Genomic DNA, 27,665 nt, shown 5'->3' with positions numbered 1-27,665 from the left:
AATGGGTATGACACTGGAAAAGGGATAAAGAGGTGATCGTCAATGCAATATTTTTATTCCTTAGCTCTCCAAGTTGACTTATTTCAAAGGACAGTAGTCTCATTAATCCTTAGTAATCTTCAAACAATTATTAAAATATAAATTAAACCTATTATTTATGACTTTCAAAATGTTTACCCAGTTTAGAGAGAATATGAAGAATTTTGCTCAATGAGATAATCTATATATATATATATATATATGTATATATATATATATAAAGTGATTTTAAATTCATTTTAAGGATCTCTAATATAAAAATTGAAACTGAAATTGTGAGGGCACCATGAAACAAATATCATTACCTATATTTATACAATACACTTGCATAAATTCATAAAGAAAAACCTTTGCAACGGTGAGCATCAGCACTGAAATAATCAAAACAATCTTGTTAATTTTGAGATTCAGAATTGAGGACTAGGAACTGACATATTATGGGAACAAATATCCCCAATAAGATCATGAGTTTGTATCACAATACAGTAGGAGAAACTTGAAGAAGCTCACCCCTGTTCTAAATAGAAAATTTTAATAGTAAAGCTACATACATACTCTAATTTAGAATTTTTTTCATTACATTATAGTTGGTTTACAAGGTTTCTTCAATTTCTATTGTATAGAAAATGACCCAGTTATACAGAGTTCCCTATGATATAAAGTAAGACAAAACTGTTCATCCATTCCAAACGTAACAGTTTGCATCGACCAAGACAAAACTCCCTATCCATTTTATATATCCATAGTTTCTGTCTCAAAAGGAAATGAATGTAGAGATGACTGGGGAAAACCAATCCTTGTCAATAGAGTTTATCCTCACAGGATTTACACATCTCTCAGAGCTGAGGACCCTTCTGTTTTTGGTGTTCCTTACCATCTACCTGATCACCATGGTGGGAAACCTTGGTTTGGTGGCATTGATATGTACAGAGCATCACCTTCACACACCAATGTATATCTTTCTGGGTAACCTTGCTCTGATGGATTCCTGTTGTTCCTGTGCCATCACCCCCAAGATGCTAGAGAATTTCTTTTCTAAGGACAGAATAATTTCCCTCTATGAATGCATGGCACAATGGTACTTTCTCTGCCTGGCTGAAACTACAGACTGCTTCCTTCTGGCAGCCATGGCCTATGATCGCTATGTGGCCATCTGCAACCCACTGCAGTACCACACCATGATGTCAAGGAAACACTGCCTTCGGATGACCACAGGAGCCTACCTAGCTGGAAACCTGCATTCCATGATTCATGTTGGGCTTCTGTTTAGATTAACTTTCTGTAGGTCTCATCAAATCAATCACTTTTTTTGTGATGTTCTTCCATTGTTCAGACTCTCCTGTGTTGACCCTTATATTAATAAGTTGATGCTATTAATCATTGCTGGATTCATTCAAATCTTCACTGTTATCACAGTAATAATCTCTTACCTTTTTATCCTTTTCACAATTTTCACAATGAAATCCACCAAGGGCAGAGGGAAAGCTTTATCTACTTGTGCATCCCACTTTCTCTCTGTCGCAATATTCTATGGATCGCTTCTCTTCATGTATATTCGACCAAATTCACTTAATGAAGAAGATAAAGATTTACCCCTTGGTGTTTTTTATACTGTAGTTATCCCATTATTAAATCCTTTCATTTACAGTTTAAGAAATAAGGAAGTAATAAATGTCATGAAAAAAATTATTAAGATATAAAATTGAAACAAATACCCCAAATGGACAACTGATTTTATTACTAAAACCTGATAGTCTATGAATCAAATAAACAAGTTCAGAGGGAGAAATTCTGCTAAAATATATTTCAAATTTTAGTCTTCTAGATTCCATCAGGGGTGAACTAAATAATTACTTCTGAGGTCACAAATTGTATTTGGATGTATTCAGTCACAACAGTAACTCTTTGTTCCAGAGTACAATGAGTTGTAATTTTCAACAAATTTAACAGAGGTTTGGAATAGAATTCACTACATAGAAGTTGAACTCCATTAATACAGTTAGCCATATTCAGAATCCAAAGGCATAATCTTACAAACTCCCCCACATTCCAAGGTCTCAAATATTAATCACTTCTTAAAAAATAGCATCTGAAGGAAGTACACAGTACTGTTAAACTTGAATCTCAATTTTGAGTTTGTTCAAGAGTTTGTACTTGAATGTTAATTCAAGCTGAACATGTACTCTCTAGCCAGGTATATTGCCCTCTTTAGTGTTAGTCAAATTTCTCTCATATTCTCCTAATTGACTACCTGAATACACTAGTGATTTATCAATCTGTAGTTGAAAATGATGCTATTTATACTGATAACTATATAGATTTTACATTTCCATGTAGTTTGACTTGTCCATGATATATGACAATGTAATTCATGAATAGAGTTATTTGTAAAATTAGGTATTTTTTCTTTGTGATATTATTACTTGCCTTTCTTGTTATTAGGAATATCATAAACCTGGATTCCGATGTAAAGTACTGATACATGCACAGAATTAACAAAAAGGTGGAGGTGCTATTCAAGCAGAAATAAGGTAGAAAATAAAAAAAATAAATATATAAAATATTTATTGGTCTTCACATGTGGAAATTTGTAAGAAAAAAAATTAATTCACTTAGAGCCTACAGTCTGCCAAGTATTAAGCTAGACATGCCAAACATTCAACCTATCAAGTAGTTAGACATGACTTTTCATGATTTTCCTTAGTAAAAATCTCATACTTTGAAATATTTTGAAGTTTGCCTAAATTCATCCAGGTCATTGGACTAATATTGAATTTGAAACAATATTGTTTTTTCCTCACATACATAGGATTTCAGAAAGTGGAGATCCCTGTAACATGGGACATTTATTTCTTAAGTAGCATTAGAAGTAATTGTGCCTTTAAATAACAGGAATTTTTTAGTATTTGTAGGAAAACAGCAATGGGTATGACCAGAGTCAATGTTTATGGAAATGAGTGTGTCACTGGGAATGGGGATGAGGGAGATGCATCATGGGACAGAGTCAGAAAGCTGACAACAGCATTGGTGAAAGCTGGTTGTGAATATGATATAAAAAAGGGTGGAAAAGGTTAAGGTTACTCAGCATCTTAAAGGTTGCTCTATGGAATCTGAACCTATCTTAGAAGCATCAGACACTGAGGCAGAGTAATATAACTGTACATTTTAGGAACATGATCTTTCAACTGATTTTAAAGAGACTGAAGCAAGGGGAATAACTTTGATAATTCACACATTAGATGAAGAGAATTGAAACAGAAGAATACTCTAAAAGGAGAGAATACTCTACATAGTAAATTGAACCTGTTAATAATATAATGAATGCCAATATACATCCTGTATCAACCATGTCACAACTGATATCATATCATCAATAATTAATTAGAAGCATAACACATTTGCCATTCAATAAACATTCCTTTCAATATATTTTTTCATTTTTAAATTTTTATTGGAGGAGATTTAGTTCCATTACTGTGTTGTGGTAATCTCTGCTATACAACAAAGTGATTCAGTTAATATGTACATAAATCCTCAATAATTTTAATATATTTATAAAAGTAAAAGGGCAATGCATTTATTATTTTTTATTTTTGAATGAATTAATGAATAATCATATTTTACTTTCTTGGTTCTAATTTCTAATATTGTAAATACTGACAGATATAATTCACACAAACGAAGCTCTTTCAGTTCTTAGTACATTTTATGAGCTAAAATGAACATAGAGCAAAAAAAATTCAGAAGCTCTGAATTAGCTGGATTTTGTATATCCAGTATTATCTTCCAATTTAATGGCTATTTTTATTTTTTATTTTTTTTTATTTAATTTTCCCACTGTACAGCAAGGGGGTCAGGTTATCCTTACATGTATACATTACAATTACAGTTTTTCCCCCACTATTTCTTCTGTTGCAACATGAGTATCTAGACATAGTTCTCAATGCTATTCAGCGGGATCTCCTTGTAAATCTATTCTAGGTTGTGTCTGATAAGCCCAAGCTCCCGATCCCTCCCACTCCCTCCCCCTCCCATCAGGCAACCACAAGTCTCTTCTCCAAGTCCATGATTTTCTCTTCTGAGGAGATGTTCATTTGTGCTGGATATTAGATTCCAGTTATAAGTGATATCATATGGTATTTGTCTTTGTCTTTCTGGCTCATTTCACTCAGTATGAGATTCTCTAGTTCCATCCATGTTGCTGCAAATGGCATTAAAAAAGGATGACATAATGGCTATTTTTAGCTGTTATACTTGCATGCATTGATTTTGTTTCCCCTTTCTAAGGGTACTATTATTTTTGCTATGTATTTCTGTCATACTCATCCCCATCCTTAGCAACACTGAATCCCAGAGGTCTGTTAAGGGAGGAAAGTGTGACTAATTTGGGGATATTGAGATAATGGAAGTGATTTCCTGGAAGTTTCTGGGAAATATGAATCCTATATTTTAAAAGAGATCACAAAATAGACAATGTTTATCCCTCTGAATATCACAGCACTTGAATACGGTGTCTGGCATATTCTATGTCCAATTCGACATCAAGTGGTAAACCAGCCTGGAGAAGAGGTCCAAGGAAAGGGGGCATTGCTGAAGGAATTACAGAGAAACAGACCCAGATTCACCAGAATAAACCTTACTTTTGGTGGTATAATCCAACAGATATTACTGTTTAAGCTTCTTTGGAAAAGAAGCTTTATTTACAATAGAATAAATAGTAACTGATATATTCATGCTTCTTGCCTTATCTTCCATGTATATACCCCATTTTAAATTAATCATCACATATTCTTTAGCTTACAATTAACTTTTTAGTAATATATATTTAACTATTCAGGACATCTATTAAGATTTTTACTTTCATTACTAAATTTTAATTTATGAATCCACCTTAAAAATATAAGGGATAGAGGGGTTTCATAACTTGTCCAAATAAATATTAAGGTGGAGCTCAGGAGTCAACCTCAGACTATCTGTCTCTAGAATCCATGTTCTTAACAACTATGTCAAATGATCCAGCAATCCCACTCCTGGGCATCTATACAGAGAAAACCATAATTCAAAAAGATACATGCACCACAATATTTATTGCTGCAATACTTACAATAGCCATGGAGGCAACTTAAAGGTCCACCAACTGAGGAATGGATTAAAAAAAGTGGTACATATAGACAGTGGAATATTACTCAGCCATAAAAAGAATGATATAATGCCATTTGCAACATCATGGATAGATCTAGAGATTATTATGATTAGTGAAGCAAACAAAAAACCTCATCACATGATATCATTTATGTATGGAATCTAATAAAATGACCCTAAATAACTTATTTATGAAACAAACTTACAGATTTCCAAACCAATTTTATGGTTACCATGGGTTTAAACAGTTAGCAGGAGGGAAGAATTGGAAGGGTGAAAATAACAGACATATTATTATAAAAAAGCATATGATTAATTTTTGAAACAAACTCATAGACTTCAAAGCCAGTTTTATGGCAACCATAAGTTTAAACAGTTAGGGGGAGGGAAGAATAGGCATGGTGGAAATAACATGACATATGCAAGTTACTGTAAAATCATACGATTAATGAGAATCTACTATATAGCACAGGAAAATCTCAATAATTTGTATTAACCTATATGAAAAAAATGGATTAATTTATATGTGAGACTGATTCACTTTGCTGTACCATTCAAACTAAAATGTCATGGTAAGTCAAGTGTAATCCATAACATTAAGTTTAAAAAATATTCTTACACTGTTAGTGGAACTATACATTGGTGCAACTAGTATGGAAAACAGTACTGAGGTTCCTCAGAAAAAGCTTAAAATAGAACTACAGTGTGATCCAGCAATACCACTTCTGGGCATCTATACAGAGAAATACATAATGTGAAAAGATACATGCACACCAGTGTTCACTGTAACAATATTTACAATAGCCAACATAAGGGATCAATTTAAATGTCCATCAGCAGAAGAATGGATAAAAAATGTGGTACATATATACAATGGAATATTACTCAGCCATAAAAACGAAAGCAATAATGCCATTTGCAGCAACATGGATGGGCCTAGAAACCATCATGCCAAGTGGAGTTAGTCAGATAGTGAAAGACAAACATCATATGATATCAACTATATGTGGGATCTAAAAAATAAATGGATAGAAATGAACAGATTCAGACCCCAGACTTTGAAAAACCCATGTTTACCAAAGAGGACAGTTTGGGGGTGAGAGGGATGATATTGGGGTTTGGGATTTGCACATTGAGATATATGGAATGATTACCAAGAAGGACATGCTGTAAAGCACAGAGAACTCCACTCAGTTTTCTCTTATACTCTATGTGGGAAGTGATTCTGAGAGAGAATGCATATATGTATGTGCATGACTAGGTCACATTGTTGTACAGCAGAAATTATAAGAGCCTTGTAAGTTAACTATACTAATAAAAAATTTTTAAAGTGAGTTGTACTAAAGCAAAAGAATGGGAACAGAATATATTGCAAAGATAGAACCAGCTAATGCTAGAGCTTGGATGTGAGACTAAATCTAAATGATTCTAGATTGTTTCTAGAATCTTTGCTTTATAAGTGATGAGAAGTCATTGGATGTTTTTGAGTAAAAGGTTGATGTGATCAAATCTACGCTTTTGCAAATCAGACTGGGAAAATGTGTAAAATAGATTATAGGAGAGATAGTGGAAAGAATCCTTTCATCATACAGTAGTACAAACAAGGGTAGGACAGCAGAATTTTAGCAAGATAGACATTATGTAGAACCAGAAAGCCATGGTTACAGATTGCATGTATGAGGCAAGGGCACAAGAGGCATCAAAAATTATGTCACCACTGAAAGTCTATTTTATGGGGAAACATAAAGAATATGGAAATTGGAAAAAGGATAAGAAGAAAGGTGAGTTCAAATCTACACATAGTAAGTTTTAGGTAGCATGATAATGTTCAAATGGAGTTCTCTCAAAGGCAGTTATAAATTTATACCTAAAGCACAGGAGAGAAGGCAAAGAGATATGAAATCATGTGCAGAGTAAATGATCACAATTTATTGAAAGATTAAGATACACTGGACAACATACTAAAAGCTTTACATGTTTTACGTTATTTAAGCCTCAAAACAAACATAACTGGATGTCATTATTCCATTGAGACATAAGAAAAGTTTTAAAAATCTAAAATCAATAAATAAAATAAATGATGTAAAATTATAAATAAAATAAAAAATTAAAAAAGACATATAGGTAGCATAAAGAAGTCAAAGTAGCATGAGAGAATACATTTCAAGAAATTTATTTGTTAATGGGCAGAGAAATAGAGTAGAGATTTAGGAAAAAATATAATTAGTGAGATTTTCCTCAAATTTTATTTTGGAATATTTCAAACCTACAGAAATGTTGAGAGAATTACAAAATTAATGTGCTCAGATTTTTAAAAAATACTGTTAAACAATTATTGTTTTACCACAATTACTTATGCCCAAATGTATGTGTGTATTTCCTTCATGTATATATGTATGTGTATCATTATTATCAACAAGAAATTTAATATCACCTAACATAAAGTTGACATGAAACTTTTTTTCCAATTACCCAACCTAAATATCCTCCCATGTTTTCTCCTAGAAAAGTTTATAGTTTTGAATTTTACATTTGATCTGTAATTTACTTTGGTAAACTTCTGTAAAACTTCTGTAAAATTAATTTAATAGAAATAAATTAGTTCCAGCACAATTTTTATGAAAAGGCCACCTAATTGCCTTTGCTCCTTTGTCAAAGATTGAATACATCTGTATGCGCTCTATTCTAGGCTCTTTATTCCCTTTCCTTCACCCCCATGCCCATTTGAGAAATAACACGCTATCTTGAGTTCTGTTATTCTCTAGTAAGTCTTGAAATCAAGTAGTTTGAGCCCTCCAACTTTCTTCTTTTTCATTATTGTTGGCTATTTGAGTTTTGGGCCATTCCATATATACTTTAGAATAAGTTTGTCAAATATAAACAACACTGCTCTGAACAATCATGTAAGTCTTTATTTGTACATATATTTTCATTTTGCTTGTGTTTATAGCTATCAGTGGAATTATTGGATCATGTGATAACACTACTTTTAGCCTATTAAAATTTTTATTTTATTTTAAATTCAATTTAATTTTTCTCAACTGAGGGATAGTTCATTTACATTTCTCTATTTGTTTCAGATATACAGCAAAGATATTCACACATAAACATATTTTCCTTCACAGGTTGTAACAAAATATTGAGTATAGATCCCTTTGCTATAAAGTAGCTTATCTATTTTAAATATAGTAGTGCATATATGTTAATCCCAAACTCTAATTTACATGTAGCCTTTTGAAAAATTACTAGGATGTTTTCCAAAGAAGATATTCCATTTTACATTCACAAGAACAGGGCCTAAGTCTTACATTTTTGCCACATAACCTGCAGTATGTGTTATTGTCTGCTTTTTTATTATGGCTCCAGAGGTCAGTTCCAAGGAGAGGACTAGGATTGGCTACAGGCTGGGGAGCAGAAAGCAACAGGTGAGCCACAGGAGAAGCAAGGTTCCATTGCTGGGGAGGGTGAGAGGTGGAGCATTGACCACTATAGGAATCTCCTTGTGCATGCAGGATCTCAGAGTGTGGGGCACCTGTGGTGCAGGCTACAGGTGGCAATAAGACACTTGCTCTGGCTACAGGAGAACAGGCTTTTCTGGTGCAGGCTATGAGTGGCCAGGCGCCTCTTGAGTGGGCTAGGGGACCAGGTGGCTAAGGGCTACATGGTTCCACTGTGTGATCTACAGGTGGTGGAGAGAAACCACAGCAGTCATCTCAGAAACCAGAGGGAGGTGTGGCCTGCCACCACTAGGCATCTGTGAATGGGCTCTTTCTGTGGCCCCAGTCACCTCACAGGTCAGCAAAAAGGAGGGCACTGCAACTAAGCACCACCTGTTGTTGTTCTAACTCCCATGGGAATATACCCTCCCTGCTGTTCCCACTCCCAAACACTCCAGACAGCTCCCAGATGCTTGATCACCATCACTACCCAGGACTCTGCAACTAGGAGAAGACTGTGCAGCACTTCCTGTAATGATTAAGCTGGATAGGTTTTTTCATGCATGGTCTAGAGGTGGGGGAAAACCACCACAATCATCTCTGACTCAAGAGGTAGACACATCCCACCACCATCAGGGATCCATGAACAGGGACCACTTGCATTCCCAATTACCTCCAAGGGCACCACAGAGGAAGGCATTGTGCAAAACACCACCTGTTGTTCTCTCACTCCCCTGGGACTTCACACACATTCCCATTGCCACTAACAACTGCCCTGGGCACCTCCTAAATCTGCCAAAGGCTCATTATCACTTCCCATGGCCCTGCAACAAGAAGTAGCCTGCACCACCTTCCTGCAGGTCCCTGCTACTGTCAAGAGCCCAGGAAGGAGGCTCTGACTGCTAGCCCTATGCAGTGCCTCCTACTCCCTGGAAACACTCAGCATCCTGAGGAATAACAGCTTGTTCACATTGAAAAAAATAGACAGCAAATATCAAAACTCACATGCCAAAAATAAATAGTAACCCCCCACAAAATACAAAGAGATGCTCTTGCATAGAAATAGCCCTCCAAGGTTACAGTTTTGTATCCCTAAAATCACAGAAAAATAAAAACACAAGCAAATGAAGAAGCTCAGGAAGCATTTCACTTAAAATAACAGGAGAATTCACTTGAAGCAGCAAACAATGAAATAGACTTGTACAGTGTAATATACACTGAGTTCAAAAGTGAGATAGTGAAAATACTGAAGGAGTTTAGGGTTAATATGATGCAAATAAGAGCAGATATGAACAGTAATGCAGATTACTTTAGAAAGGAACTAAAAAACATAAGAGGGAACTATGAACATTTAGAAAATTCATTTACTGAGATGTAACATGAGCTAAAGACACTGAAGAGCAGAATGAATAATGCAGAGGAATGAAATAGTGACTTTGAAGATAGACTAATGGATATCATGCCATTGGGACAGCAGGGAGAAAACCAAATGAAAGAACAGGAAAGCAATATAAGAGACCTACAGGATAATATAAAGCATGCCAATATACACATAATAGGAATTCTAGAAGTAGAAGAAAAAGGGGATTGAAATTTTTTTAAAGAAATTATGGATGAAAACTTTCCAAATATAAAGGAAACAGATATCTAGATACAGGAAGTGCAGAGGTCCCCAAACAAGTTGAACCCAAAGAAGCCCGCACCAAGATATATTATAACAAAAATTAAGATAAAAGAAGATGCTAAAGTCAGCAATAGAAAAACAAAGGGTTAATTATAAGGGAACTCCCTTAAGGCTATCAGCTGATTTCTCTACAGAAAAAGTAGAGTGAAAAAAAAGTGGCGAGATATATTTAAATTTCTAAAAGGGAAAAATCTGCAGCCCAGAATAATCTACCCAGCAAGAGCATCATTTAAATTATAAGGAGAAATACAGAATTTTTCCAACAAACACAGTTAAAAGAGTATAATAATTATAAATACATTCTAAAAGAAATATTGAAAGGGCTTCTCTAAATTTAAAAAAAAATGTAAGAAGAAAGAGGATGGAGGAATTCATAATTGGAAAGCAATCACTTAAATAAGCCAGTATACAGATCTAAAATGAATAATTTTTTAAAAAGCCACTGTAAAAGTAATGATAAACACAAGGAAAAGCAAAGGGACAAACATGAGGATTTTATAAAAAGGACTTCAAAATCATAAAATGTGGGGAAGGAAAGTAAGAAATATAGACTTTTTAAGAATGTGTTTGAATCTATATGACTGTGAGGCTAAAGCAAGGAGATACAGGAAGGGTTTAACCTACCTGGAAAACAGGGCAATCACAAATAAAAACCAAACATTACATTCACAAAATCTAAAAAGGAAAGTACACAAGCATAAGATGAAATGAAATCATCCAAACATAAAAAGGAACAAAGAAGAAACATAGAATCAAATGTAAAACAAGGTTTAAAATAGTGATAAATGCATATTAATCAACAATTACCTTGAATGTCAATGAGCTGGACGTCGAATCAAAATACACAAAGGGTAAGACTGGATAAAAAAGCAAGAGCCTAAAATATACTGTCTATAAGAAACTCATCTTAGGGAAAAGACACATATAGATTGACAGCTAGGAAATCAGAAAAGATACTTTTTGGCAGTGGACAAGACAGGAAAGCAGGAGTTGCAATATTCACATCAGAAAAAAAATGTCTTTAAAATGAAGATTTTAAAGAAAGATAAATGACAATGTATAATGATAAAAGGATATATTGAAGAAGATATTACAATTCTCAGTATATATTACCCTAATATAGGATCACCCAGATACATATGACAAATACCAACAGACATAAAAAGAGAAATTGTTGGGAATACAATAATAGTAGGAGAATTTAAAAGCCCACTAACCTCAATGGACAGATTCTCTAGACAGAAAATTAATTAGGAAAGGGAGATCCTAAATGACACAATAGAAAAGTTAGACTTAATTGACATCTTCATGACATTACATTAAAAAAAATCATAATATACATATATTTCAAGTGCACATATAATTTTTTCAAGGATTGATCACATCTGGGACACATATATGAAGAGTATAGAAATTATTTCAAAAAATATATTATTTCAAATATGTTCTGTGACCAAAATGGCAAGAAACTGGAAATCAGCCACAGGAAAAAAAAATGAGAAAAAAAACTAACGACATGGAGATTAAAAAACATGATTGTAAAAAAACAGTGTATCAATGAGGAAATCAAAAAAGGCAATTAAAAAATACCTCGAGCCAAATGATAATGAAGACATAACCTTTCAAAATCTATGGGATGCCACTAAAGCATTGCTTAGAAGGAAGTTCACGGGGATACAGGCCTTCCTCAAAAAAAGAAGAAAAATCTTGAATTGACAACACAACACCTAAATGAACTATAAAAATAAAATATACAAAACCTAAAGTCAGTAGAAGGAAGGAAATCATAAAGATCAGAGAAGTAATCAATAAATTAGGTATTCAAAAAACAATATAACCAAGAGTTGGTTCTTAGAAAAGGTAAAAATAATTGACAAAACTCTGGCCAGACTTACCAAAAAGAGGAGAGAAAAAAACCCAAATAAACAAAATAAGAAATGAAAAAAAGAGAAATTACAATGGATACTATAGAATACTAAGAACAATTATATCTCAACTAATTTGACAACATAGAAGAAATGGACAAGTTTCTAGAGAATTACAGCTGGCCAAAACTGAATCAAAAAGAAACAGATTAACTGAATAGACCAATAGCTGGAAATGAAATTGAATATGAAATAAAAAGACTCCCTACAAACAAAAGTCCAAGATGAGATGGTTTCACAGGCGAATTCTCCCAAACATACAAAGCGGAACTTAAACCCATCCTCCTTAAACTTTTCTAAAAGTGTAAGAAGAAGGAAAACTCCCAAAGACATTCTATGAAGTCACCATCACCCGAATACCAAAACCAGACAAAATTACTACAAAAAAGGAAAATTACAGGCCAACATCTTTGATGAGTATAGGTGCAAAAATTCTCAACAAAATTTTAGGCAGCCAAATCAAACAATATGTAAAAAAGATCATACACATGACCAACAGGGATTCATCCCAGGTTCACAAAGGTGGTTCAAAACAGGCAAATCAATCAGCATCATACACTACATTAACAAAAAAAAGTAAAAAAACACACAATCATCTAAATAGATGCAGAAATAGCATTTGAGAAAATTCAATATCCATTCAAAATAAAAATATCTTACCAGAGTGGCTATGGAGGAATCTCAAAATAATAAAAGTCATTTATGACAAATCTACAGACAATATAACACTCAATGGTGAAAAGCTGAAAGCCTTCCGGCTAAAAAGTGGAACAAGACAAGGATGCCCATTTTCACCATTTTTATTCCACATAGTATTGGAAATCGTATCTATTCAGACAAACAATGAAATAAAAGCTATCCAAATTGGAAGAGAAGAGGTAAAATTGTAACTCTATGCTGATGACATGGTACTTTATTCATTTATTTATTGTTATTTCCCAAACACATTTTTTTCAATGCACAGCACAAGGACCCAGTTACACATACATGTATACATAATTTTTGTCCCATTATCATGCTCAGACATAAGTAACTAGAATATTTCTCAGTGCTACACAACAATATGTCATTGTTAAACTATTCCAAAAGCAATAGTTTACATCCATTAACCCCAGGCTCCCAATCCATCCCACTCACTCCACCTCCCCCCAAGCAAACACAAGTCTATACTCTAAGTCCATGATTTTCTTTTCTGTGGAAATTTCCTTTGTGTTGTATATTACATACCAGATATAAGTGATATTATATGGTATTTGTATTTATCTTTATGACTTACTCCACTCAGTATGAGAGTCTCTAGTTCAATCCATGTTGCTGCAAATGGCATTATTTCATTCTTTTTTTACGGCTGAGTAGTATTCCATTGTGTATATATACACAACATCTTCCTAATCTGATCATCTGTTAATGGACATTTGATTTGTTTCCAGATCTTGGCTGTTGTGAATAGAGCTGCAATGGACATGTGGGTGCATGTGTCTTTTCTAAGGAAAGTTTTGTCCAGATATATGCCCAAGAATGGGATTGTTGGATCATATGGTAGTTTGATGCATTGTTCTCTAAGGTACCACCATACTGTTCTCCATAGTGGTTGTATAAATTTACATTCCCACCAACAGTGCAGGAGGGTTCCATTTTCTCCACACACCCTCTAGCACTTGTTATTTGTGGACATATTAATGATGGCAATTCTGACTAGTGTGAGGTGGTATCACATGGTAGTTTTGATTTGCATTTCTCTAATAATCAGGGGTATTAAGCATAGTTTCAAGTTCTTGTTGGCCATGTGTATACTTCCTTGGAGAAATGTCTCTTCAGGTCTTTTGCCCATTTTTCATTTGGGATGTTGGCTTTTTTGCTGTTTAGTTGTATAAGTTGCTAGTATATCCCATAGATGAAGCCCTTGTCAGTTGCATCATTTGAAATTATTTTCTCCCATTCTGTAAGTGGTCTTTTTGTTTTCTTCTTGGTTTCTTTTGAAGTGCAAAAGCTTGTCAGTTTGATTAGGTCCCATTTGTTTATTTCTGCTTTTATTTCTGTTGCTTTGGGCGATTGACCTGAGAAATCATTTTTAAGGTTGATGTCAGAGAATGTTTTGCCTATGTTCTCTTCCAGGATTTTGGTGGTGTCTAGTCATATTTTTTTTCATTTATTATATTATTAATTCTTTATTTATTATTATTTAATATTATTTATTTTTATAATAATAAATATATTTATTTATTTCATTTTGAGTTTGTTTTTTCCATGATGTAAGGGTGTGTTCTAGTTTAAGTTACGTGTAGTGGTCCAGGATTCCCAGCAATTCTTGCCGAATACACTGTCTATTATGAATTTTAAGTTCTTGCCTCCTTTGTCAAAGATTAATTGACCATAGGCGTCTGGGTTTATTTCTGTGTTCTCTATTCTGTTCCATTGGTTTGTATGCCTATTTTGGCACCAGTACAACACTGTTTTGTTGACTTTGGCTTCATAATATTGCTTGAGGCCTGGGAGAGTTATGCCTCCTGCTTGGTTTTTGTTTCTCCATATTGCTTTGGCAATTCTCTGTCATTTGTGGTTCTACATAAATTTTGGTATGGTTTCTTCTAGTTCTGTGAACAATGTCGTGGGTAATTTGATAGGGAATGCATTGAATCTGTAGATTTCTTTGGGTAGTATGGCCATTTTTACAATATTAAATTTTCCAACCCAGGAGCATGGACTATCTTTCCATTTCTTTGCATCTTCTTTAATTTCCTTGATTAACATTTTACAGTTCTCAACATATAGATATTTCAACTCCTTGGTCAGGTGTATTCCAAGGTATTTGATTTTTTGGGGTGTAATTTTAAAGTGTATTGAGTTTTTACACTCCTTTTCTAAAGTTTCATTGTTAGTATACAGAAATCTGACTGTTTCTGTATGTTAATTTTATATCCTATTCATCCTCCTTAAACTTTTTCAAAAGGTTGAAGGAACACTCCCAAAGACATTCTATGATCTTCACCCTAATTCGAAAACTAGACAAAGATACCACCAAAAAACTATCAACCAATATCTTTGATGAATATAGACGCAAAAATTCTCAACAAAATTTTACCCAGCTGAATCCAACAACATATCAAAAATATTGTACACCATGACTAGGTGGGATTCATCACAGGTTCACAGGAGGGTTCAACAAACACAAATCAATCAATGTCATACAGCACATTAAAAAGAGAAAAGTCAAAAACCATATGGTCATCTCAATAGATGCAGAAAAAGCATTTGACAAAGTACAACAAACATTCATGATCAAAACTCTTACCAGAGTGGGTATAGTGTGAACATACCTTAACATAATCAAAGCCCTTTATGACAAAACCACAGCAAATATAATACTCAAAGGAGAAAAGCTGAAAGCCTTCCTACTAAAATCTGGAACAATACAGGGATAAACACTCCCATCACTGCTATTCAACATAGTATTGGAACTGCTAGTCACAGCAATCAAACAAAAGAAATAAATGGCATCCGTATAGGAAGAGAATACGTAAAACTGTCACTGTATGCAGATGACATAATTCTATATATAGAAAACCCTAAAGACTCAACCCAAAACTTCTTGAACTGATCAAAAAATTCAGCAAAATAGTAGGATATAAGATTAACATTGAGAAATCAGTTGCATTTCTGTGTACTAACAATGAAACTTTAAAAAGGCATACAAAAACACTATACTCGATTTAGAAAGTGCAAAGTACTCCACACATAAACTATTCAAACTGATCAACTAATTCAGTCAAGTAGTAGGATACAAGATTAACATTCAGAAATTGTTTGCACTTATGTATACTAACAATGAAATATTAGAAAATTAATATAAAAATACAATAACATCCAAAATCACACACACAAAAATTAAATACCTGGGAATAAATCTGACCAAGTAGGTGAAAGACTTATATACTGAGGACTATAAAACATTAATCAGTGAAATAAAGAGGATAAAAAATGGAAAGATATTACATGCTTCTGGGTTGGAAAAAATTAATATTATTAAAATGGGCATACTAAACAAAGCAATCTACAGATTCAATGCAGTCTCTATCCAATTTCCCATGTCATTTTTCACAGAACTAGAACAACAAATCCAAAAATTTATATGGAACCACAAAAGCAACAGAATTGCAAAAGTAATCCTTAGGCACAAAAACCAAGCAGGACACACAACTTTCCAAGACCTCAGGCAATATTACAAAGTCACAGTTATTAAGACAGTGTGGTACTGGTATCTAAACAGACATACAGACCAATGGAACATGATAGAGTCCCCAGAAATAATCTCAGATACCTACAGCAAAATAATCTTTGACAAAAGGGACAAGAATATAAAATGGGAAAAAGACAGTCTTTTCAACAAATGGTGCTGGGAAAACTGGATGGCTGCATGTAAATCAATGAAACTGGAACACACCCTCACACTATGCATGAAAATAAACTCAAAATGGCTTAAAGATTTAAATATAAGACAAGACACCATCAAACTCCTGGAAGAGAACATAGGCAAAACATTCTCTGATATCAACCTTACAAATGCTTTCTCAGGTCAGTCTCCCAAAGCAACAGAAATAAAAGCAAAAATAAACCAATGGGTCCTAATAAATCTGACAAGATTCTGCACAGCAAAGTAAGCCAATAAGAAAACAAAAGCCAACTTACAGAATGGGAGAAATTAGCTTCAAATAATGCAACTGACAAAGGCTTAATCTCTAAAATGTACAAAAAACTTAGACAACTCAACAGCAAATAAAAAAGCCAATAATGCATAAATAAATGAATGAAATAAAGAAAACAATAGAAAAGATCAATGAATCTAAAAGCTGATTCTTTGAAAAAATCAATATATTTGATAAATCCTTTGCCGTATTTCAAAAGAGAGAGAGAGAAGACTCACATCAATAAATTATAAATCAAAACCAAGAAGTTATAATGGACATCAAAGAAATATAAAGGATCATAAGAGACTACTAGAAGTATCTACATGCCAATACAATGGACAGCATAGAAGTAATGGACAGATTCTTACAAAAGTACAATCTTTCAAGACTAAACCAGGAATAAATGGAAATGTGAACTGACTGATCACAACTACTGACATTGAAACTGATTTAAAAACATCCAAAATACAAAAAGTTCAGGATGTGATAAATTCACAGAAAAATTCTACTAAACTTTTAAAGAAGTTTAATACCTATCTTTCTGAAACGCTTCCCCAAAAAATTGGAGAGGAAGGAACAACTCCCAAAATCTTACAATGAGGTCACCTTCACCATGATAACAAAACCGGAAAAGATACCACAAAGAAGAAAATTACAGGCAAATATCAATGATGAATATAGGAGCAAAAATCCTCCACAAAATGCCAGCTGAATCCTCAACCACTTTTTGCAGATCATATGATACTATACCTAGAAAATTATAAAAATCTATCAGAAACTGTTAAAGCACATAAATGCATTCTGTAAAAGTTGCAGGGTACAAAACCAAAACCCATAAATTGATTGCATTTCTATATACTAACAATTAAAGATCAGAAAAAGAAATTAAGAAAACAATCCCATTGATCCTATTTACCATTGCATCAAAAAGAATAAATACCTCAGAATAAACCCACCTAAAGAGAAACAAAAGGACCTGCATTCTGAAAACACTAAGATGCTGATGGCAGAAATCAAAGATACCACAAATAGTTGGAAAGATACACCATGCTCTTGGATTAGAAGAATCAGTATTGTCAAAATAATTATACTACCTAAGGCAATCCACAGATTCAACACAATCTCCATCAAATTAACAATGGGATTTTTCACAGAACTAAAATAAAAAAAAATTTAAATTTGTACAGAAACACAAAGGCACCCTAATAGCCAAAGCAACTGTGAGAAAGAAAAATGAAGCTGGAGGATTCAAGCTTCCTGACTTTGAACTACACTACAAAGCTACAGTCATTAAAATAGTATGATATAGGCACAAAAATGGAAATAAAGATCAATAGAACAGGATATAAAGCCCCCAAATAAACCCATGCACTATGGTCAAATTATCTACAACAAAGGAGGCAAGAATATACAATATAAAAAAGCAAGTCTCCTCAACGTGCTGTTGGGAAACCTGGACAGATAAATGTAAGAGACTTAAATGAGAATGCTCTCCAACACCACACACAAAAATAAATGAAAAATTGTTTAAATATCTCAATATAAGACCAGATACTATAAAACTCTTAGAGGAAAACATAGGCATTATACACTCTGACATAAGCCACAGAGAGACCATCTCAGATCCACCTCTTAGAATAATAAAAATAAAAACAAAAATAAACAACTGATACCTAATTAAACTTAGAAGATTTTGCACAGCAAATTAAACCATAAATAAAAGGACAAGACAAAACATAGAATCAGAGAAAATATTTGCAAATGAAGCGACTGACAAGGGATCAATCTCCATAATATACAAAAAACTCATACAGGTCAATATAAACAACAATAACAACAACAACGACATAAATAAATATTTATCCAAAGAAGACATAGATGGGCAAAAAACACATGCAAAGATTCTCAACATCACTAATTACTACAGAAATGTAAATCAAAATTTCTATGAAGTTCAACCTTAAACCAGCCAAGATGGTCTTCATCAAAATTCTATAAACAATAAATGCAGGAGAGGGTGCAAAGAAAAGGGAATCCTCTTATACTGTTGGTATACCTGTAACATGGTACACTACTATGGAAAATAGTATGGAGGTGCATCAAAAAATTGAAGACAGAACTACCATTTGATCCAGCAACCCAACTCTTGGGCATCTACCTGGAGAAAATTATAATTCCAGAAGACATGAGAACCCCAATATTCAGTACATCACTATTTACAATAGCCAATACATGAAAACAACCTAACTGTCCATTGACAGAGGAATGGATTAAAAAGAAGTGGTACATATATACAATTACTCAACCATAGAAAAGAATGAAATAATGCCATTTGTAGCAACATGGATGGACCTCGAGATTATCTTAATAAGTGAAGTTAGACAGTGAAAGACAAATATCACAGGATATCAGTTGTAGGTGAAATATGAAAATAGAGATACAAATTATTTTCAAAACAGAAGCCAATTCACAGACTTTGAAAAACAAACTTATGATTACTAAAGGGGATACATGGAGGGGGAGAGAGTAACTGGGGTTTTGTGATTAGCATACTCACACTGTGGTATTGGTATGACTGGTCAATGGGGACATGCTGTATAGTATGGAGAACTATATCCAATCTTCTGTGATAATCTTTGTTCAAAAAGCATGTGAAAGAATGGATATGTGTATAACCGATTTACTTTGTTGCATAACAGAAATTATCACAACATTGAAAATTAACTATACTTCAATAAATTTTTAAAAAATGAAAAATAAAAGACTGAAAGTTTTACTTCCTCAAAAAGGCAAAGCCTGTGTGTAAACAGAGAAAATTCACAGAGGAAAAAAAGAAAACATTTTCAGAATAAGTTATTTCCCAAAATCACATGAAGAAGTTTAACATATTAAAAATTATCATTATGAATTCATAGATTTAAATGTCTTTTATCAGCTTAAATCCATTATAGTTACTATTCACTTTGATGCAAAAATTGTCTCATATTTGGCTCAGAGGAACTCATCTGACAAAGCTCAAGATGGTTCTTGAATCCTTCTGAAATGAGCACAGAATTTTCAGATATTTTTATTTTATTGCTGTCATTCTCTTTCACAATATGCCTAGGCTAGTTTTGTGCATTTCCTGCCTCATGAAGAAAATCAGACATTTTTTCAGAGGAACCCCATAAACCTAGTTCACTAGATTCTTATCTATATGCTTTGTGACTATTTTCAAATATGAGAAAATGTTTCTTATTTGAATTGTAGAATAGAGACAAAACATTACATACAAAAACACAAAAAACACACACAAGCATGCACACATGTGTGCACACACACACACACACTTGTTGCCTTGATTTCCTTTCTATGGAAGGGAAACTGCCTTTCCATGTGCAGGGGCAGGTCGCTTTTCTATAAATGGAAGACTTTCTTTCTCTTTTACTAGGACATATCTTAGAGCTCTTTTATCTGGATCAAGTGTCACAACTGTGTTTCAAACTATATATTGAAGTTTGGTTGAAGTCAGAGATTTAACTAAGAGATATGAACCCTTCTTGTCTGAAAAGGTAGCTGTGTGCCTTTTCAGTTCTTCTCACCTTATACCTTCCTTCTTGTAATTATGCAGCAACTACATATCCTATGTCCAAGCCAGCAGCCCTGCTAATCCTGCTCCAAGCATTTCTTATCAATTTCACTTCTGTAACCTTGCTTGCTCAGTTTTTTAAGGCAGGAACAGTGTCTGTTCAAGGAAGGGGGAGGTCTGGGCTGCTTACATGGAAAAGCAAGGCCTTGTATGGAATGAAATTTGCTGAGAACAAAGACCTGAATCTCAGACTCTGGAGGTGACCTCCCTGAGCCTGCACCAGTGCTGAAAGAACCTTGATTTTCTGCATCTCTGAGTGCTATTTGTCTCCTTCCATTGCTATGATTTATGCAGTCTGCAACATTTTCTGGTGCATGGGCTGGGAAGCCAACAACTGAGCTAGCCCACTGTGTCACCATTGCTGGGGAACCAGGGAAAGCCTTCATTGCCAGCCCAGTGACAGGCAGATAGTGCGCACCCAGCCACTTTGCTGGTTCCAGAACCTCACTCGGGCCATGCCAGCCCCAGCTCACACCACTTCCTGAACAGACTCAGAAGGAGAGCAGAAACAGGTTCCAGGACAGGGCATCAGACTGGTGAGTGCCCTGGGGACATCTGTTCAAGTCAGGACCTGCCATACAGGCAAAGGGGAGGCTGATCACCTCTCAGTGACCATAGGGTCACTCAGATAGGATTTCTTTCCTAGGGTTGGAGTGGCTTATCAATTCTGGTGTGTGTGTGTGTGTGTGTGTGTGTGTGTGTGTGTGTGTGTGTGTGTGTAAATGACTGAAGAGAATGAGAGCCCATGCTCCACTGTCTTTGGATTATAGAGCCAGAGTGTGTCCTAAACTGTAGTTCCATGGTGGCCCTCATATGGCTTATGGTGACCCTCTTTTGGGGGGCCCTGATGTTGGGGGTTATACAGTCCCAACAATGCTAAGAGTTGCCTGAAATATCTCCTCCAGGGGAGCAGTCAGGTGGATGAAGAGATTGTTCTCTGAGGCCTTGTCCTCGCTGTTTGTCTTGCATCACTGACACAGGGTGCAAATTCATACAATGGGTAAATGGGCTTCAGAGCCCATTCTCTTAGAATGTATGGTTAAGAATTTTAAGACAGGCTTTTTCTGGTGATTATGGTGTTAAACTGAGCTCTGGAAAATTGTACCCTAGAGTGGCTCTCCTTCGGGGTTGTATGGCCCTTGGAAGGGGGAACCTTAGATGTGCCAACAATTTGAGCAGTATATAATGTTATAACAGGAGACTCTGGAAATCCAATTGATCAATGGTTAGAAATTGCTCAGTTGAGGCTTCCATGGATTCTGTTCTGCATCACAGGCCATGAACAATGTAAGATACTAATGGTCCAGTCCAAGAAGGAAAACTTGTCTTGAGAAAAGGAGCCACCTATTTTTCAAGGGGAGGCCAAGGACTCACCCCTTGCGCCACCTCCCTATGTTCTGCCAGCCCCTCCTTTGTGGGATGAAGGTCTCCAGTTGTAAGGCATGGGGCCCAAGGCCAGGGAAAAGGAGCCTCCTGGGACATGATCAATGTGCTTACTGCAAAGAGAAGGGACATTGGAAAAATGAATGCCCCATCCATCCTGAGAAAAGGACCAAGTGGCACCCCCACCTAGCAGATACCAATCTGAGCTATCCAGTGCAAATCTGATTGGCCTAGCAGAGTCCAACTTGGGGGGACCAGGCTCTCTCCAGCTGGGTCCCTGAGAGCCCATGGTCAGAATTCAAGTAGGGGAATGCCCTGTAGAATTTATGGTAGGCACAGGGGCTGAATATTCAGTGGGCATGCAACCTGTAGCTCACTTCTTGGGTAGAGAAACTATCATCATTGGGGCCATTGCAACCAAACTCACAGACCCTTCTGTGGTCCCTGCCAGTGCCAGTTAGGAAGCCATGAAGTAATGCATGAATTTCTTTACCTGCATGACTGCCCAGCCTCCTTAATGGGAAGAGACAAGCTGGCTAAAATGGGGGCACAAGTTTCCTTTTCCACTGATGGATTGCCCAACTCAGGTTAACAGAATCCCCCTCTTCTTTAATCATGACTCTTGTGGTAAGAAGGGAAGAAGAATGGCACTAGTACTCTTACCCTTCAGAAATTGGAACAGTTCCCCCAGAACTAGAAACTGAGTACCCACTGGTTTGGGCCAAAGGGAATCCTCCAGGACTAGCAAGGCACCATGTCCCTATTTTGATTGATCTGAAACATGGAGCTCAACAAGTAAGGCTGTGGCAGTACTTGATTCCCCGAGAAGCTCGACTGGTAATCCAGGATCACCTGGACAGGTTACTTCAGCACAGACTGTTGATAAAGTGTCAGTCTCCCTGGAATATCCCCTTACTCCTTATGAGGAAAATACTAACACAAGACTACCAGTTCAGGACTTGAGAGGCATAAATGAAGCAACAATTACATTGCACCCATTTACCTAACCTGTATACTTTGCTATGGCTGATGCCTTCCACTGCTGAGTGGTTCACTTGCTTGGACTTAAAAGATGCCTTCTTCTGCCTCTGAGTGGCACCCAACACTCAGCCTTTGTTTACCTGTGAATGGGAAAATCCACATACAGGGACAAATGAGTAGCTCACCTGGATGAGACTTACACAAGGATTTAAGGACTCTCCCACTCTGGCTGAATTTCCTGGACAAAAACTGGACTGTGTTTTGCTGCAGTACATTGACAACCTCTTGCTATCTCAAGGCTAAATGCCTAGAGGGGGCAAATTCTTTCCTCTCCCTACTAATGGAGGCAGGGTATCAGGTATCAAAGAAAAAAAGGTACAAATCTATAAGAAAAAGGCCAAGTATCCAGGCTTTAACATCATGCAGGGCTGACAAATGTTGAGAACTTAAAGCAGGCAGTTTGTGCCATTCCAGTCCCTACCACCTGCCAGGTTTGTGAGTTCCTAGGGGCAGCAGAATTCTGCCAGATATGGATCCCTGGGTTTTCAGATTTGGCCAGACCTATGTATGAGGCTGTAAAAGGGAAATAAAATGCTCCCTTTGAATGGGGACCAATCCAGGAGGCCACATTTCAGGCAATCAAAATCAAACTCACTGAGGCTCCAGCCTTCAGACTTCCAGATGTAACCAGAGAATTAACCTCTTTGTTCATGAGAAAAATGGGATGAATTTGGGAGTCCTAACCTGAGAGTTTGGGCCTTGGCAGAGGCCAGTGACATGTCTGTCTAAGCAAATTGACTCAGTTGCAGCTGGATGGCCTCCCTGCCTCCATGTGCAGTTACCACCTTATTAGTAAAATTGGCTGACAAGTTAACTCTGGGACATAACCTCAACATTAAAGTCCTGCATTCAGTTGTAACCCTGATGGACACTAGGGGCTATCATTGGCTTACACGTGCATGAATGACTCAATATCAACGGTTACTATGTGAAAATCCGTGGGTAAAACTGGAGGTTGTACAAACTCTGAACACAGCCACTTTTCTACCAGATAAAGTAGGACTCCCAGACTGTAACTGCTTAGAGGTCCTGGGTGAGGTTTTTTTTTCCAGCAGGCCTGACTTAACTGATAGGCCACTCAAAAACCCAGACCTGGTTTTATATACCAATGGCAGCAGCTTCATGGAGGATGGAAAAAGGATGGCAGGATATGCTGTGATATCTGACTTAGAAGTGATGGAAGCAGAGATGCTTCCTCAAGGTTGGTCAGCACAGAGAGCAGAATTACAGGATTTAATTAGAGCACTGTAACTCAGCCAAGGCCAGTGAGGTAATATCTATACTGATTCACAGTATGCCTTTCCAACCCTACCCATCCACGGAGGCTTATATAAGGAAAGAGGACTTCTAACTGCTGCAGGAAAAGGGATTAAAAACCAAGCTGAAGTATTAAAGCTCCTAGAGGTGGTATGTGAACCTAAAGAAGTGATGGTTATTCACTGTAAAGGCTGCCAAAGAGGGAAACCCAGCGGCAAAAGAAAACTGCAGTGCTGATGCAGCCACCAGACTAGCAGCCTGGGGGAAACAACCAGATAAACCTAAGGTCTTTCTGGTGCCAGAGGTGCCAACAGTCTCCAAGTATTCTTCAGAAGAAAATGGATAAGGGAGGAATTAAGATGGGATGGTAGGTTACACAGGACCATCTAGTTTATGTTCTAGTTTATGTTCTATAAACTAGTCCACGGGCAGCATGAGTTAATGCACATGGACAAAACTGCCTTAGAGATCTTACTGGGCCAGTACTACCTAATTGTATGTCTTTCTGCACTCTGCTCCACTGTCTCCCAATGGTGCACAACCTGTTTACCAAATAATGCTTGCCAGAGGCCTAGCAGACCAGCTGGGATACAACATTGTGGACTGTCCCCACTTGAGGATATGGAAGTGGACTCGCTGAAGTCACCCTGAGCAGGGAGTACAAATACTTGCTAGATTTTGTTTGTACCTTTTCAGGATGGGTAGAAGCCTTCCCCACCCAAACTGAAAAATCAAGGAACTCTTAAGAGACATCATTCCCAGATATGTAATGCCTCTAACCATTGGGTCAGACAATGAACCAGCATTTGTGGCTGAGACAGGGCACCAGGTGGCAAAAGCCTTACAGATATGGTGGAAGTTACATTCTGCCAATCATCCTCAAATTTCAGGGAAAGCAGAATGCATGAACTGAACCCTTAGGCAGACACTAGCAAAGTTATGTCAGGAGACTGCTTGCCCTGGGTAGATATGTTGCCTGTGGCCCTCCTAAAACTCAGATGCTCACCCTGAGTGGGAATAGGATTCTCACCATTTGAAATTTTATATGTGAGGCCACCTCTACTGATCAGCTTGAGAGGAAACACCAGAGAGTTGGGAGACTTGGACTTACATAAACAATTACAAGGATTTGGGCTCACTATCTCACAAATACATAAATGGGTCCTGGATAGAATACCTGTATCTTTAGGCATAACAGCACACCCTCACAAACCAGGGGACGAGGTGTGAATAAAGGACTGGAAAAAAGACCCTTTAAGGCCAGTATGGAAAGGCCCCTGTACTATAATTCTAACCACCCCCACTGCTCTCAAAATAGCAAGAATAAATGCTTGGATCCATCATTCCAGAGTTAAACTGGCTGGCCCATCTGATGACCATGGGGGATGGGAAGCTGCCCTTGATCCAGAGAAATCCCTATGCCTGACAAGACAGAGGAAGAGGTAACAATCTCAAAGCCCTGCTCTGACCACACTGGAAGCTGTTCAGTCAATACATGGCTGAAGCTTGAGGAATTGACTGCCCAGTAAAATAGACTGCCTTATTTTCCATAAGAGACTGACTTACTGTCATATATTATTATCCTATATCCAACATATATATTTGCTGTTTGTTGGTATTAATCTGGTCTCCCTTGGCCCTGCCAGGATCCATTTCTTCATGTGACCCATGCATTCAAGTGACCCAATCAGATCAGGGGGTTACATGAACTTTGCTTTACTCCACTCATTTCTCCTGTTCAGGAGAAATCCAAGGAAATTGTACCCACAACAAAACCACTTATTCTATCTGTCAACAGGGGGACCAATATACATGCTTTGATCCACAATACTCACCAACTGAGGAATGATTAGGGGTCTAGCACTCTCATAAAACAGGGCATCTGATTAATCAGACAAAAATTACCAACCTTGAGTTGCAAGTATCAACACTTTTTGATGCTTGTGAAGCTATGAACAAGTCATGGACTTCTATCATACCATGTGGGAGCCCACCATGTGAAAGCGAATACAGGCTCTAAGATAAATATATGTGCTGGGGGACCACCTGGAGCAGTTGCCAGGACTGCACTTACTGGAGCAGTGTATCCTGGGAAACCTGGGATAAGGGAGACAAAACAGCTGGGCACATCAAAAGGGCACAGCCCCTCCACACTGTCAGACTAAAACTTGAAACCCAGTTAATTTCACTATTTACAATTCCAGTGAGCCCAAGTGGAAGGAGGGTTTCATAATTGGCATACATATTCATGGAAGAGGCCTTGACCCAGGAGCTCTGTTACATTTTCAGAAAGTCATAGAGAGGCTTCAAACTGCCTCTCACAAGATTTTCCATTCCTTTTATGAGGAGATAAAAATCACCCTGCCTGCCATTGTGGCCACAACTAAAAACTTGCTTTTGGTCCTGGCAGAAACAATTGCACAAACCCTCAAGGTCTCCTCTTGTTATGTACGTGGGGGGATGAATGCAGGAGATCATTGACCTTGGCAAGCTAGGGAACTGAACCTGTTAGAGCCTCTTAATGAGACTGCTCACCAGTGGGGTATGGCTCCTTGAAATTGACATTATAGTGAAAAGCTGCCTTATAAGGCAGGGAGGATGGTTCAGTGTCTCAGTCAGGAACCTAACATGTTTAGGCCTAAGGTTTTATAACCTGACTGCCCAAATGACTCAATGGTGGGCATCTTCCAACGTCTAAGAGCCCAAGCCTAATCTTCTAACTTTTCCCACCTCTGAAAGCATGGGACAGTATCAGTGCTGATATCAACAGTGAGCACCAAAGTGATTATATAGGATTTGAGGGAAAATGGCATATTCTGTATCCCCCCATTGGGCCAGGGCATGCATACTAGGAACAATTGGACCATCCTTTTTCCTGCTTCCACTGTCACTAGGAGAGTAATTGAGAGTCCCTATATATAGGACACAAGGAACTCAGATAGACCTGAGGGCTCTCCAGATTGGAAGCTGGAAGGATGATGAATTGTCCCCAGAATGAATAATTGAATATTATGGGTCTGCCACTAGGCAGAAGATGGCTTTTGGGGATATCACACCCCTATCTATATCCTAAAACACATCATTAGATTACAGGAGGCACTGGAACTTATAACAAATAACACTGCAAGGGCCCTGACTATATTAGCCCAACAGCAAACTAAAATGCATAACACCATCTGCCTAAACCACTTGGCTTTGGATTATTTGCTTGCTTCTGAGGGAGGGGTTTGTGGAAAGTTTAAGTTGAATAATTGTTGTCTAAAAATAGATGACATAGTAAAGGTGACAGAAAAAAATGCTGATTGCATGACTAAAATTGCCCATGTGCCTACTCATCCTTGCCTTATACCTCTCCTAATTAATATTATAAAAGGTTTTATAGAAACCATGGTTGAAAGAAAAGCAGCCTCCCAGTTGCTACTCATCAAATTCGCCAACAGGTAA

General features: G+C 36.7%; 1 protein-coding gene across 1 annotated transcript; it reads left to right on the top strand.

Moving 5' to 3' along the window:
- On the top strand, positions 804-27,665 carry LOC100153406 (olfactory receptor 5K1-like). The gene is made up of 4 exons (XM_001927390.2): positions 804-1,733; positions 1,936-1,954; positions 22,594-22,760; positions 27,249-27,665. The coding sequence occupies exons 1-4, from the start codon at positions 804-806 to the stop codon at positions 27,663-27,665; spliced, it is 1,533 nt and encodes a 510-aa protein (XP_001927425.2).

Source organism: Sus scrofa, chromosome 13 (genome assembly GCF_000003025.6).
Source record: "Sus scrofa isolate TJ Tabasco breed Duroc chromosome 13, Sscrofa11.1, whole genome shotgun sequence".
In the NCBI taxonomy this organism is placed as follows: domain Eukaryota; kingdom Metazoa; phylum Chordata; class Mammalia; order Artiodactyla; family Suidae; genus Sus; species Sus scrofa.
This window is presented reverse-complemented; position numbering and strand designations above follow the sequence as displayed.